This window comes from Gopherus flavomarginatus, chromosome 6 (assembly GCF_025201925.1).
Source record: "Gopherus flavomarginatus isolate rGopFla2 chromosome 6, rGopFla2.mat.asm, whole genome shotgun sequence".
Classification (NCBI taxonomy): domain Eukaryota; kingdom Metazoa; phylum Chordata; order Testudines; family Testudinidae; genus Gopherus; species Gopherus flavomarginatus.
In genome coordinates this window covers 1,300,948-1,316,050 of record NC_066622.1, presented here as the reverse complement: position 1 = coordinate 1,316,050, position 15,103 = coordinate 1,300,948, and the positions used below count along the sequence as shown (strand labels likewise).

The 15,103-nt window shown below is 64.9% G+C and overlaps 1 protein-coding gene across 2 annotated transcripts in view; it reads right to left on the bottom strand.

Annotated features, from left to right (window-relative positions):
• Positions 1–15,103, bottom strand: part of LOC127053132 (laminin subunit beta-2-like) — a 77,933-nt gene that overhangs the window by 44,776 nt on the left and 18,054 nt on the right. For both annotated transcript variants that reach the window (XM_050957231.1, XM_050957233.1), the window contains 5 exons: positions 14,963–15,010; positions 11,720–11,883; positions 5,674–5,797; positions 4,294–4,367; positions 3,738–3,926 (listed from right to left, as the gene is read on the bottom strand). In XM_050957231.1, coding sequence (XP_050813188.1) covers positions 3,738–3,926; positions 4,294–4,367; positions 5,674–5,797; positions 11,720–11,883; positions 14,963–14,993 — 582 coding nt within the window. In that variant the 5' untranslated portion in view covers positions 14,994–15,010. The remainder of the gene's footprint in view (positions 1–3,737; positions 3,927–4,293; positions 4,368–5,673; positions 5,798–11,719; positions 11,884–14,962; positions 15,011–15,103) is intronic.

Here is a 15,103-nt window from a genome sequence, read left to right as displayed (position 1 = left end):
AACTACCTGAAGGGGGGCTCCAGAGAGGATGGATCTAGACTGTTCTCGGTGGTGACATATGACAGAACAAGGAGTAATGGTCTCAAGTTGCAGTGGAGGAGGTTTAGGTTGGATATTAGGAAAAACTTTTTCACTCAGAGGGTGGTGAAGCACTGGAATGGGTTACCTAGGGAGGTGGTGGAATCTCCTTCCTTAGAGGTTTTTAAGGTCAGGCTTGACGAAGCCCTGGCTGGGATGATTTAGTTGGGAATTGGTCCTGCTTTGAGCAGGGGGTTGGACTAGATGCCTCCTGAGGTCCCTTCCAACCCTGATATTCTATGATTAATAGAGCTTTGAAATGCAGCCTGCATTGTTAGAGATAGAAGGGTAGATGTTTGCTCAGGTCTTGTGATGTAAGCAAACAAGTCTTGTCTATTACTATGGCTTTGATTCAAAGACCAAAAAAGGAATATTAATGTTTAGAAAGACACTTGAGGGAAATAATATTATTGTCCATGTGTCTCTTTGAAGGTTGTGGTAACCTGTATCTGAACGGTTTAATGGATAAATTACCCTGTGCTAATTGCCAGGAAGTTCAGAAGAGAGAAAGTTAAGCCTATTGTTTGCTTAGGCCAAGAGGCTGCTGGAAATATATAAAAACCCTGGGACACGATCCTTCTTCATCTCAGATCTGCTTTGGGTTTCAAGAGGGGGAAACCCTGAGCCATAAGGATTGAGATCCCCAGTCACTGACTGGAGTCACCCTGAACATGGACATTGGACTATAACCTCAGTAAATTGAACTCAAGTCAGTCTGTACACTGCTCTTTCAACCAACTCTCTCTCTTTTCTTTTTAAATAAATTTTAGCTGACTTAATAAGAATTGGCTCTAAGCGTGTATTGTGGGTAAGATCTAAGTTATAATTGAACTTGGGTGTGTGGCTGATCCTTTGGGGTTGGAAGAACCTTTTCTTTTATATGATGAGATAAGATTTTCAGTAACTATCATCATAGCTGATGTGTTTGTCTGGAAGGAGGCCTGAGGCTGGGCACTTTAAGGGAACTGCGTTGCTTGGATTCTGAGTAACCAGGGAGGTAACACAGAGGCTGTTCTGTGCTGGTTGGTAGATCTAAGTATTGGAAGATCCACCAGCATTCGGGGTTTGTCTGCCCCATTCTGTTTGCAGTTCACCCTGAGTGACCTCAGCTGGCACCCCCGGGCAGCATCGTTATGGGCAGTGTGAGACCCCAGAGCCCCACCTGCCTTGGCCTGCCCTCAGCCCCCCCACACCCCAGAGCGACAGGTGAGGGGCGGCATGAGACCCCAGAGCCCCTCCGCCCCGGCCTGCCCCCCGCACCCCCCCATCCCGTTCCCCAGGGCGACAGGTGAGAGGTGGTGTGAGACCCCAGACCCGCTGCCCCGGCCTGCCTCCAGCATCCCCCCATCCCGTTCCCCAGGGCGACAGGTGAGAGGTGGTGTGAGACCCCAGACCCCCTACCCCGGCCTGCCCCCAGCATCCCCCCATCCCATTCCTCAGGGTGACAGGTGAGGGGCGGCGTGAGACCCCAGAGCCCCTCCGCCCCGGCCTGCCCCCGGCATCCCCCCCATCCCGTTCCCCAGGGTAACAGGTGAGGGGTGGCGTGAGACCCCTGACCCCCTGCCCCGGCCTGCCCCCGGCATCCCCCCCATCCCGTTCCCCAGGGCGACAGATGAGGGGCGGTATGAGACCCCAGAGCTCCTCCGCCCCGGCCTGCCCCCGGCATCCCCCCATCCCGTTCCCCAGGGCGACAGGTGAGAGGTGGTGTGAGACCCCAGACCCGCTGCCCCGGCCTGCCTCCGGCATCCCCCCATCCCATTCCTCAGGGTGACAGGTGAGGGGCGGCGTGAGACCCCAGAGCCCCTCCGCCCCGGCCTGCCCCCGGCATCCCCCCCATCCCGTTCCCCAGGGCGACAGATGAGGGGCGGTATGAGACCCCAGAGTCCCTCCGCCCCGGCCTGCCCCCGGCATCCCCCCATCCCGTTCCCCAGAGCGACAGGTGAGAGGTGGTGTGAGACCCCAGACCTGCTGCCCCGGCCTGCCTCCGGCATCCCCCCATCCCGTTCCCCAGAGCGACAGGTGAGAGGTGGTGTGAGACCCCAGACCCGCTGCCCCGGCCTGCCCCCAGCATCCCCCCCATCCCATTCCTCAGGGTGACAGGTGAGGGGCGGCGTGAGACCCCAGAGCCCCTCCGCCCCGGCCTGCCCCCAGCATCCCCCCCATCCCGTTCCCCAGGGCGACAGGTGAGGGGCGGTATGAGACTCCAGACCCCCTGCCCTGGCCTGCCCCCAGCATCCCCCCCATCCCGTTCCCCAGGGCGACAGGTGAGGGGCAGTATGAGACCCCAGACCCCCTGCCCTGGCCTGCCCCCAGCATCCCCCCATCCCATTCCTCAGGGTAACAGGTGAGGAGTGGTGTGAGACCCCAGACCCCCTGCCCCGGTCTGCCTCCAGCATCCCTCCCATCTCGTTCCCCAGGGCGACAGGAGAGGGGCGGTGTGAGACTCAGAGCCCCACCTGCCTTGGCCTGCCCCCAGCCTCCTCCACACCCCAGAGCAACAGGTGAGGGGCGGCGTGAGACCCCAGAGCCCCTCTGCCCCGGCCTGCCCCCCGCATCCCCCCATCCTGTTCCCCAGGGCGACAGGTGAGGGGTGGCGTGAGACCCCAGAGCCCCTGCCCCAGCCTGCCCCTGGCATCCCCCCATCCCGTTCCCCAGGGCGACAGGTGAGGGGTGGCGTGAGACCCCAGAGCCCCTGCCCCAGCCTGCCCCTGGCATCCCCCCATCCCGTTCCCCAGGGCGACAGGTGAGGGGTGGCGTGAGACCCCAGAGCCCCTGCCCCAGCCTGCCCCTGGCATCCCCCCATCCCATTCCCCAGGGCGACAGGAGAGGGGCGGCATGAGACCCCAGAGCCCCTGCCCCAGCCTGCCCCCAGCATCCCCCCATCCCGTTCCCCAGGGCGACAGGAGAGGGGCGATGTGAGACCCCAGACCCTCTGCCCCAGCCTGCCCCCGGCATCCCCCCATCCTGTTCCCCAGGGTGACAGGTGAGGGGCGATGTGAGACCCCAGACCCCCTGCCCCGGCCTGCCTCTGGCATCCCCCCATCCTGTTCCCCAGGGCGACAGGAGAGGGGCGGTGTGAGATCCCAGAGCCCCTCCGCCCCGGCCTGCCCCCGGCATCCCCCCATCCCGTTCCCCAGGGTGACAGGAGAGGGGCGGCGTGAGACCCCAGACCCTCTGCCCCAGCCTGCCCCCGGCATCCCCCCATCCCGTTCCCCAGGGCGACAGGTGAGGGGCGGCGTGAGACCCCAGACCCTCTGCCCCAGCCTGCCCCCGGCATCCCCCCATCCTGTTCCCCAGGGCGACAGGAGAGGGGCGGCGTGAGACCCCAGAGCCCCTGCCCCAGCCTGCCCCCAGCATCCCCCCATCCCGTTCCCCAGGGCGACAGGAGAGGGGCGATGTGAGACCCCAGACCCTCTGCCCCAGCCTGCCCCCGGCATCCCCCCATCCTGTTCCCCAGGGTGACAGGTGAGGGGCAATGTGAGACCCCAGACCCCCTGCCCCGGCCTGCCTCTGGCATCCCCCCATCCTGTTCCCCAGGGCGACAGGAGAGGGGCGGTGTGAGATCCCAGAGCCCCTCCGCCCCGGCCTGCCCCCGGCATCCCCCCATCCCGTTCCCCAGGGTGACAGGAGAGGGGCAGCGTGAGACCCCAGCTTCCCACCTCGCCATGGCTGGAGGGTTCGATCTCGGAGTAGCGCTGCTCACACAGCACCTGGTCCACGCGGCCTGACGCCTGCACAGCCACGGCCGGGAACAGCCGGGAGCAATTGTAGGCGAAGTAGCGATAAACCTTCCAGGTGCGGCCGAAATCTGCCGAGCGCTCGATCAGCATGGCCGCCGGGCGGAAAGTCTGGGGGAGAGACACAGGTGGGGCTGGGCGCACTGCAGCAGGGCCCTGGGCAGGGTGTCGGGGGAGATGAGCTGGGTGTCCCCCAGCATGGCCCTGGGTGAGGTGTCAGGGGAGGGGGCTCGGTGCACCGCACCAGGGCCCTGGGTGGGTGTTGGGGGAGGGAAGCTGGGTGCCCCCCAGAATGGCCCCGGGTGGGGTGTCAGGGGAGGGGAGCTGGGTGATCCCCTGCAGAGCCAGGCCTGGTACCAGTGGGACGGCTGCTCTTCGGCAGGGTTGGCCCTGCTGTCCCCACCCCCAGCCCAGGGGACTAGGCCCCTAGATCCCCCCCGAGCTCCCCTTCCACCTACCCAGCCCAGGGCCCAGTTACCTTAAACTTCATGATGAGGTGAGTGAAGTGGAACTCAGCCTCCAGGTCCAGGCGGATGCTGACGTGCTCCACGCCTGCGGAGACGGGGCTGGGTCACCCCGATGCACCAGCCCCCGGGGAGACAGAACGGGATGGGGCGGGGTCACCCCCATTCACCAGCCCCCGGGGAGACAGAACGGGATGGGGTCACCCCCATTCACCAGCCCCCGGGGAGACAGAACGGGATGGGGTCACCCCGATGCACCAGCCCCCGGGGAGACAGAACGGGATGGGGCGGGGTCACCCCCATTCACCAGCCCCCGGGGAGACAGAACGGGATGGGGTCACCCCCATTCACCAGCCCCTGGGGAGACAGAACGGGATGGGGTCACCCCCATTCACCAGCCCCCGGGGAGACAGGACAGGATGGGGCGAGGTCACCCCGATGCACCAGCCCCTGGGGAGACAGGACAGGATGGGGTCACCCTCATGCACCAGCCTCCCGGGAGACGGGACGGGGTGGGACGGGTCACCCCGATGCACCAGCCCCGGGGGAGACGGGACGGGATGGAACGGGGTCACCCCCATGCACCAGCCCCCAGGGAGACAGGATGGAACAGGGTCACCCCATGCACCAGCCCCCGGGGAGACGGGACGGGACGGGGTCACATCCATGCACCAGCCCCCAGGGAGAAGGGATGAGATGGGGCGGGGTCACCCTCATGCACCAGCCTCCAGGGAAACAGGATGGGACGGGGTGGGATGGGGTCACCCCCATGCACCAGCCCCCGGGGAGACGGGACGGGGTCACATCCATGCACCAGCCCCCGGGGAGACGGGACGAGACGGGGTCACATCCATGCACCAGCCCCCAGGGAGACAGGACGAGATGGGGCGGGGTCACCCCATGCACCAGCCTCCAGGGAAACAGGACGGGACGGGGTGGGATGGGGTCACCCCCATGCACCAGCCACCAGGGAGACGGGATGGGGTGGGACAGGGTCACCCCCATGCACCAGCCTCCAGGGAGACGGGACGGGGTGGGACGAGTCACCCCCATGCACCAGCCCCCCCAGGGAGACAGAACGGGATCCCTCCCCATGCTCCACCACATGCCTGCACCAGCCCCTTTGCCGCCCCCACATCCCAAGCTGTGGTCACTCCCAGCAGAGGCAGGTGTGGTGGCTGCAGGGGCCTCTCACCCAGACTGGAGGCCCTGGCATTGGCGGGTCCCGAGGAGCAGTCTCCTGGCCCAGGCTCTCCTGAGGGTCCCCCGTGACTCCTGCAGCCCGGGGCAGCGCAGGCCAAGCATGGGCCATGACCCCTTCCCCTCCCCGCTAGTCTGGGCTCCGTCCACCCGCCGGGGAGCCTCTCTCCAGGGCCCTGAGGGCCCCCCCTCACCATTCTCCGACTGCCACCAGGTGGGGTGCCCGTCCCGGCCGCTGAGGTACAGCACGTTCTGGATGTGGTGGCTGTTGTGCAGAGAGGGGGACCGGGAGTCGCAGGAGAAGCATTTCTCCGAGTCCTGCAGCACAGAGAGGGTCCCAGTGCTGTCCCTGCCCCACAGCGCACCCCCGCAGCAGGGGCAGACTGGGCACTGGGGCTGCCTCTGCTCAGCGCCTGCCCTTGGACAGACAGACAGACTCGCCCCCGCACACGCGATCCAGACCAACACACGGATGGACTCGCACACCCACAGATCCAGGGGACAGATGGACAGACACACACATGCAAACAGCTGGACAGACAGACCCCCCCCCACAGATCCAGGGGACAGATGGACAGACAGACAGACACACACAGCTGGACAGACGGACACACACACACCCACAGATCCAGGGGACAGATGGACAGACACACACACACAAACAGCTGGACAGACGGACACACACACACACACAGATCCACAGGACAGATGGACAGACACACACACACAAACAGCTGGACATACGGACACACACACCCCCACAAGATCCAGGGGACAGATGGACACACACACACACACACACACACACACACACACACACACAGAGCTGGACAGACGGACACACATACCCCCACAGATCCAGGGGACAGATGGACAGACACACACACACACACACAGCTGGACAGACGGACACCCCCCCCCTCAGATCCAGGGGACAGATGGACAGACACACACACACAAACAGCTGGACAGACGGACACCCCCCCCCCACAGATCCAGGGGGCTGATGGACGGACAGACACACACACACACACACACACACACACACACGGACAGACGGACACCCCCCCCACACAGATCCAGGGGACAGATGGACACACACACACACACAGCCGGACTGACGGACTCACACACCCCCACAGATCCAGGGGACAGACAGACACATACACACACACAGCTGGACAGACGGACACACACCCACCCACAGATCCAGGGGACAGATGGACACACACACACACTGACGGACTCACACACACACAGATCCACGGGACAGATGGACACACACACACATACACACACACACACACAGCTGGATAGACGGACACACACACCCCCACAGATCCAGGGGACAGATGGATAGACAGACAGACAGACACACACACACACACAGCTGGACAGATGGACACGCATACCTCCACAGATCCAGGGGACAGATGGACAGACACACACACACACACAGCTGGACAAACACACACCCACAGATCCAGGGGACAGATGGACAGACAGACAGACACACACACGCACACACACACACAGCTGGACAGACACGCACACCCCCAGAGATCCAGGGGACAGATGGACAGACACACACACACACACGCACACACACAGCTGGACAGACAGATACACACCCCCCCACAGATCCAGGGGACAGATGGACAGACACACACACACACACGGACAGACGGACACTCTCCCCCCCACAGATCCAGGGGACAGATGGACACACACACAGACAGCCGGACTGACGGACTCACACACCCCCACAGATCCAGGGGACAGATGGACACACACACACACACACACCCGGACAGACGGACACCCCCCCCCCGCACAGATCCAGGGGACAGATGGACAGACACACACACACACACACACACCCCCGGACAGACGGACACTCCCCCCCCCCCACAGATCCAGGGGACAGATGGACACACACACAGACAGCCGGACTGACGGACTCACACACCTCCACAGATCCAGGGGACAGATGGACACACACACACACACACACACACCTGGACAGACGGACACCTCCCCCACAGATCCAGGGGACAGATGGACAGACACACACACACACAAACAGCTGGACATACAGACACACACCCACCCACAGATCCAGGGGACAGATGGACACACACACACACACACACACACACACACACACACACACACACACACACACACACACACACCCCGACAGATGGACACACACACACCCACAGATCCAGGGGACAGATGGACACACACACACACACACACACCCCCGGACAGACGGACACTCCCCCCCCCCACAGATCCAGGGGACAGATGGACACACACACAGACAGCCGGACTGACGGACTCACACACCTCCACAGATCCAGGGGACAGATGGACACACACACACACACACACACACCTGGACAGACGGACACCTCCCCCACAGATCCAGGGGACAGATGGACAGACACACACACACACAAACAGCTGGACATACAGACACACACCCACCCACAGATCCAGGGGACAGATGGACACACACACACACACACACACACACACACACACACACACACACACAAACACACCCCGACAGATGGACACACACACACCCACAGATCCAGGGGACAGATGGACACACACACACACACACACACACCCGGACAGACGGACACCCCTCCCCCACAGATCCAGGGGACAGATGGAGACACACACAGACAGCCAGACTGACGGACTCACCCCCCCCCCCACAGATCCAGGGGACAGATGGACAGACACACACAGACAGCCAGACTGACGGACTCACCCCCCCCCACAGATCCAGGGGACAGATGGACACACACACAGACAGCCAGACTGACGGACTCACCCCCCCCCCACAGACCCAGGGGACAGATGGACACACACAGAGCCGGACAGACGGACTCATACACCCCCACAGATCCAGGGGACAGATGGACACACACACAGACAGCCAGACTGACGGACTCACCCCCCCCCCCACAGATCCAGGGGACAGATGGACACACACAGAGCCGGACAGACGGACTCATACACCCCCACAGATCCAGGGGACAGATGGACACACACACAGACAGCCAGACTGACGGACTCACCCCCCCCCCCACAGATCCAGGGGACAGATGGACACACACAGAGCCGGACAGACGGACTCATACACCCCCACAGATCCAGGGGACAGATGGACAGACACACACACACACACACACACACACACACACACCCCGACAGATGGACAGACACACACCCACAGATCCAGGGGACAGATGGACACACACACACACACACACACACACACCGGACAGACGGACACCCCTCCCCCACAGATCCAGGGGACAGATGGAGACACACACAGACAGCCAGACTGACGGACTCACCCCCCCCCCCACAGATCCAGGGGACAGATGGACACACACAGAGCCGGACAGACGGACTCATACACCCCCACAGATCCAGGGGACAGATGGACAGACAGACACACACACACACACAGAGCTGGACAGACGGACTCACACCCCCCCACAGATGCACGGGACAGACAGAGCCGGACAGACGGACTCACTGTCACGCAGTGTGGGGGAGTCAGGCCCCGCACCCCCACTCCCTGCGATGCCCCAGGACTCTCAGCCAGCCAGTAACACCGGAGGGTTATTAGCCCACAGGAGCACAGCCCCAAGCAGGGCTTGTAGGTACAACCAGGACCCCCCAGCTGGTTCCCTCTGGGGTTCAGGGAGCTTAGACCCCAGACTCGGGGTTCCCTGCATCTTCCCAGCCAGCCCCAAACTTACTCTAAAACCCCTCCAGCCGCTCTCTCCCCGCTCCCCTCTGCTCCTCCTCTCCTTTGCCCAGTGCCCGGGGCAGGAGGTGTCACTTCTCCCCACCCCGCTCCCGGCTCAGGATACAGCTCAGGGAGCTTCCTTCCCATCCCCACTGCAACTCCCCGGCCACATCCCAGGTCAAACCCACCCCGCTCCCTGCTCCGTCACACTCACACGCACACACACAGATCCAGGGGACAGACGGACTCGCACAGACAGACTCACACACACACAGATCCAGGGGACAGACTCACACACACACAGATCCAGGGGACAGACAGACTCACACACACACAGATCCAGGGGACAGACTCACACACACACAGATCCAGGGGACAGACTGGCTCGCACACACACAGAGCTGCACAGACAGACTCACACACACACAGATCCAGGGGACAGACTCACACACACACAGATCCAGGGGACAGACGGCCTCGCACACACACAGAGCTGCACAGACAGACTCACACACAGATCCAGGGGACAGACGGACTCACACACACGCAGAGCTGGACAGACAGACTCACACACACACAGATCCAGGGGACAGACGGACTCGCACACACACAGAGCTGGACAGACAGACTCACACACACACAGATCCAGGGGACAGACTCACACACACACAGATCCAGGGGACAGACAGACTCACACACACACAGATCCAGGGGACAGACTCACACACACACAGATCCAGGGGACAGACTGGCTCGCACACACACAGAGCTGCACAGACAGACTCACACACACACAGATCCAGGGGACAGACAGACTCACACACACACAGATCCAGGGGACAGACTCACACACACACAGATCCAGGGGACAGACGGCCTCGCACACACACAGAGCTGCACAGACAGACTCACACACAGATCCAGGGGACAGACGGACTCACACACACGCAGAGCTGGACAGACAGACTCACACGCACACAGATCCAGGGGACAGACGGACTCGCACACACACAGAGCTGGACAGACAGACTCACACACAGATCCAGGGGACAGACGGGCTCGCACACACACAGAGCTGGACAGACAGACTCACACACACACAGATCCAGGGGACAGACAGACTCACACACAGATCCAGGGGACAGACGGACTCGCACACACACAGAGCTGGACAGACGGACTCACACACACACAGATCCAGGGGACAGACAGACTCACACACAGATCCAGGGGACAGACGGACTCGCACACACACAGAGCTGGACAGACGGACTCACACACACACAGATCCAGGGGACAGACGGACTCACACACACACAGATCCAGGGCACAGACAGAGTCACACACAGATCCAGGGGACAGATGGACTCACACACACACAAATCCAGGGGACAGACGGATTCATGTACACACGCAGAGCTGGACAGATGGACTCACATACACACAGAGCCAGACAGACGGACTCACGCACACACGCAGATCCAGAGGACAGATGGTCTCACGTGCACACGCAGACCCAGAGGACAGATGGACTCACGCACACACGCAAAGCCAGACAGAGATTCACACGCACACATAGACCCAGAGGACAGACGGACTCATGCACACAAGCAGACCCAGAGGACAGACGGACTCACGCACACACACAAAGCCAGCCAGACAGACTCACACGCACACATAGACCTGGAGGACAGACGGACACATGCACACACACAGATCCAGAGAACAGACGGTCTCACGCGCACACGCAGACCCAGAGGACAGACGGACTCACACACACATGCAGAGCCAGACAGACAGACTCACACGCACACACAGACCTGGAGGACAGACGGACACACACAGAGACCTGGAGGACAGATGGACACACGCACACACACAGATCCAGAGAATAGATGGTCTCATGCACACACGCAGACCCAGAGGACAGATGGACTCACACACACACGCAGACCCAGAGGACAGATGGACTCACGCACACACGCAGAGCCAGATAGACAGACTCACACGCACACGCAGACCTGGGGGATAGACGGACACACGCACACGTGCAGAGCCGCACAGACCGATTCACACGTGCGCGCTGACCCTGGTCCACCCGCAGGCTCTGCCAGCCCGGCTCGGCTGAGTGTTTGGGGCTGGGCACAGGGGACCGAGCCCCCGTCTCCCTTGGCCAGGCTCCCCGTAGGCCCGAGGCCCGGCTGGCGGGTGCCGGTGAGAGCGCAGGGCTCAGGGGCCAAGATCCCCAGGTTGCCCTGGATGGGAGGGGCCTGGCTCAAGCCAGGAGGGGCTGAGGGCAGAGGGCTCTGCCCTCCACGTGCCCACGCAGAGCGATGGGGAGGGGGCAGCTGTCCACGCTGCACACAGACCAGTGTTGGGCCAGGAGCCAGGCCGCACAGCACCCGGAGGGTGGGGCACTGCCCTGGGCACCCCTTGGCGCGAGGCCGGCGGGCAAGTACCTGCAGGTGGCTGACGATGCAGTACTCCTGGGGCCCCCACAGCCCACACGTGGACGTAGCGCTCAGGTTCTGGGCCCGCCCGATGAGCAGGTTCCCGGTGGCCGGGTGGCAGCTGCCCGCGGAGCAGCCTGGCTCGTCCTGACTTGCCGCACCGGGCACCTGGACTGGAGAGAGGCACAGGGCGTGGGCGGTCTGACAGAGGCTGAGCCCCAGCCCCCACATACGCCCCTGCCCCTGCACGGGGCCCCCGGGCTCACCCCTTCGTCCCCCTGTGCACCCGTCCCCCTTCGCACACCTCCCTCCGTGCAACTCCCCGCACCCCTCCCCCTGCACACCCCTCCCCTGTGCACCCCCTGCGCACCCCTCCCCCTGTGCAACCCCTCCCCTCTCCCTCCCCACACTTCCCCTGTGCACCCCCCCACACCCCTTCCCCTGAGCACACCTCCCTCCGTGCAACTCCTCGCACCCCTCCCCCTGCACACCCCTTCCCCTGTGCACCCCCTGCACACCCCTCCCCCGTGCAACCCCGCACCCCTCCCCCCCACACTTCCCCTGTGCACCCCCACACCCCTCCCCCCACGCACCCCTCCCCACCACACCTACCCTTGTGCAACCCAGCACCCCTCCCTTGCACACCCCTCCCCCTGTGCACCCCTGCACACACCTCCCTCATGTAACCCTGCACCCCTCCTCCCACACACACTTCCCCGGGCACCCCCACCCCTCCCTCCATGCACCCCTCCCCCCACCTAACCCTGTGAACCCCCGCATACCCCTCTCCCCACACTCCCCTCCCCCGTGCACCCCTCCCCCCGCACACATCCTTCCCTGGGCACCCCCCCGCACCAACACTGGGTCCCAGACCAGCTGACCCGGCAGGGAAACGCCATGACCCTGAAAGCCCCCGCACAGCAGCCTGTGATGGGGGGAGCAAAGGCCTTTGTCTGGCCTGCCATGACTCTGCCCCCCCTCACCCCCAGGCCAAGTCCTTCCCAACACTACCCCCCTCCCTGACGCTGCCCAGCCCCTTGAGGCCGTGCCCAGGGGAGGCTGTGCCCAGGGACACACTCCACACCCTTAGGAGCAGGGCCCCACTGGGGCATGACCTGGGGAGTCCCCAGCACCGGGGCAAAGCAGGGGGTGGGGGAGGGGGCAGGGGTCAGCCCCTGCCCCTCTGCGTAGCCCCCTGTTGTGTCTCAGAGCGGCCGCCAGGCAGCGCCAGGCCCCGGGGGGAGGGGGCTCGAGACCGCCCTGGCCGTGCCCGTCCCCATCCCGGGAGCTGTGAGCACGGTCAGGCGCTGCCCTAATTCCCTGCCGGGGCTCAGCGGAGCCAGAGGTCTGGGGATTTACGGCTCAGCTTCAGGGGCCCTTTGCCACGCGGGCAAGGAGCGGGCACAGCTGGGCCGAGCTCTGCCCGCCAGGAGGCTGCCAAGGACTCCGACTGTCCCGGGGAGCGCGTCCCCCGGACTCACTGCACCGGGCGCCCGTCCTCGGGGCCCCCCGCCTCCATCCAGCCCCCACTGGGACCCCGCTCTCGGGGCCCCTCGCCTCCATACAGCCCCCACTGGGCCCCCACCCTCAGGGCCCCCCGCCTCCATCCAGCCCCCACTGGGCCCCATCCTCAGGGCCCCCCGCCTCCATCCAGCCCCCACTGGGCCTCATCCTCAGGGCCCCCCGCCTCCATCCAGCCCCCACTGGGCCCCCGCCCTCAGGGCCCCCCGCCTCCATCCAGCCCCCACTGGGCCCCCGCCCTCAGGGCTCCCCGCCTCCATCCAGCCCCCACTGGGCCCCCGCCCTCGGGGCCCCCTGCCTCCATCCAGCCCCCACTGGGCCCCGTCCTCAGGGCTCCCCACCTCCATCCAGCCCCCACTGGGCCCCCGCCCTCAGGGCTCCCCGCCTCCATCCAGCCCCCACTGGGCCCCGTCCTCAGGGCCCCTCGCCTCCATCCAGCCCCCACTGGGCCCCGTCCTCAGGGCCCCCCGCCTCCATCCAGCCCCCACTGAGCCCCGTCCTCAGGGCCCCTCGCCTCCATCCAGCCCCCACTGGGCCCCTGTCCTCAAGGTCCCCCCCTCCATCCAGCCCCCACTGGGCCCCTGTCCTCAGGGCCCCCCCCATCCGGCCCCCACTGGGCCCCTGCCCTCAGGGTCCCCCGCCTCCATCCAGCCCCCACTGGGCCCCCGTCCTCGGGGCGCCCCGCCTCCATCCACCCCCCACTGGGCCCCCGTCCTCGGGGCCCCCCACCTCCATCCAGCCCCCACTGGGCCCCCGTCCTCAGGGCCCCCCACGTCCATTCAGCCCCCACTGGGCCCCCATCCTCAGGGCCCCCCGCGTCCATTCAGCCCCCACTGGGCGCCGTCCTCAGGGCCCCCTGCCTCCATCCAGCCCCCACTGGGCCCCCGTCCTCAGGGCCCCCCGCCTCCATCCAGCCCCCACTGGGCCCCCGTCCTCAGGGCCCCCCGCCTCCATCCAGCCCCCACTGGGCCCCATCCTCAGGGCCCCCCGCCTCCATCCAGCCCTCACTGGGCCCCTGCGCTCAGGGCTCCCCGCCTCCATCCAGCCCCCACTGGACCCCTGCGCTCAGGGCCCTCCGCCTCCATCCAGCCCCCACTGGACCCCTGCGCTCAGGGCCCTCCGCCTCCATCCAGCCCCCACTGGGCCCCCGTCCTTGGGGCGCCCCACCTCCATCCAGCCCCCACTGGGCCCCTGCCCTCAGAGCTCCCCGCCTCCATCCAGCCCCCACTGGGCCCCCGTCCTCGGGGCCCCCCGCCTCCATCCAGCCCCCACTGGGCCCCCGTCTTCAGGGCTCCCTGCCTCCATCCAGCCCCCACTGGGCCCCTGCCCCCTGCCTCCATCCAGCCCCCACTGGGCCCCTGCCCTCAGGGCCCCCCACCTCCATCTGGTTCCCACCGGGCCCCCGCCTCCATTCAGCCCCCACCAGGACCCCACCTTCAGGGCTCCCTGCCTCCATCTGACCAGCACCGGGCCCCCCATCCTCAGGGCCCCCTGCATTCATCCAGCCCTCACTGGGACCCCACCCTCAGGGCCCCCTGCATCCATCCAGCCCCCACCAGGCCCCCCATCCTCAGGGCCCCCCACGTCCATCTGGCCCCCACCGGGCCCCTGCGCTCAGGACACTCCAGGGCACATGGCTGTGCACACCCGGGGTCTGTGGATGGCGCTGCCCACCTGCCCTGAGAGGGGAGGGGAGAACGTGCCCGGGGCTGCACGTGAGCGGCGACTTACTTAGCAGCAGAAGAGCGAGCAGCAGCTCCATAGGCACCGGAGTCCGACCTGGCGAGAGTGAGAGGAGAGGGTTACGCCGGGCTGGGCTGGGCTGGGCGAGGGGAGTGTGGGTGGAGGTCAGATCTGCGGGGAGCTGTGGGC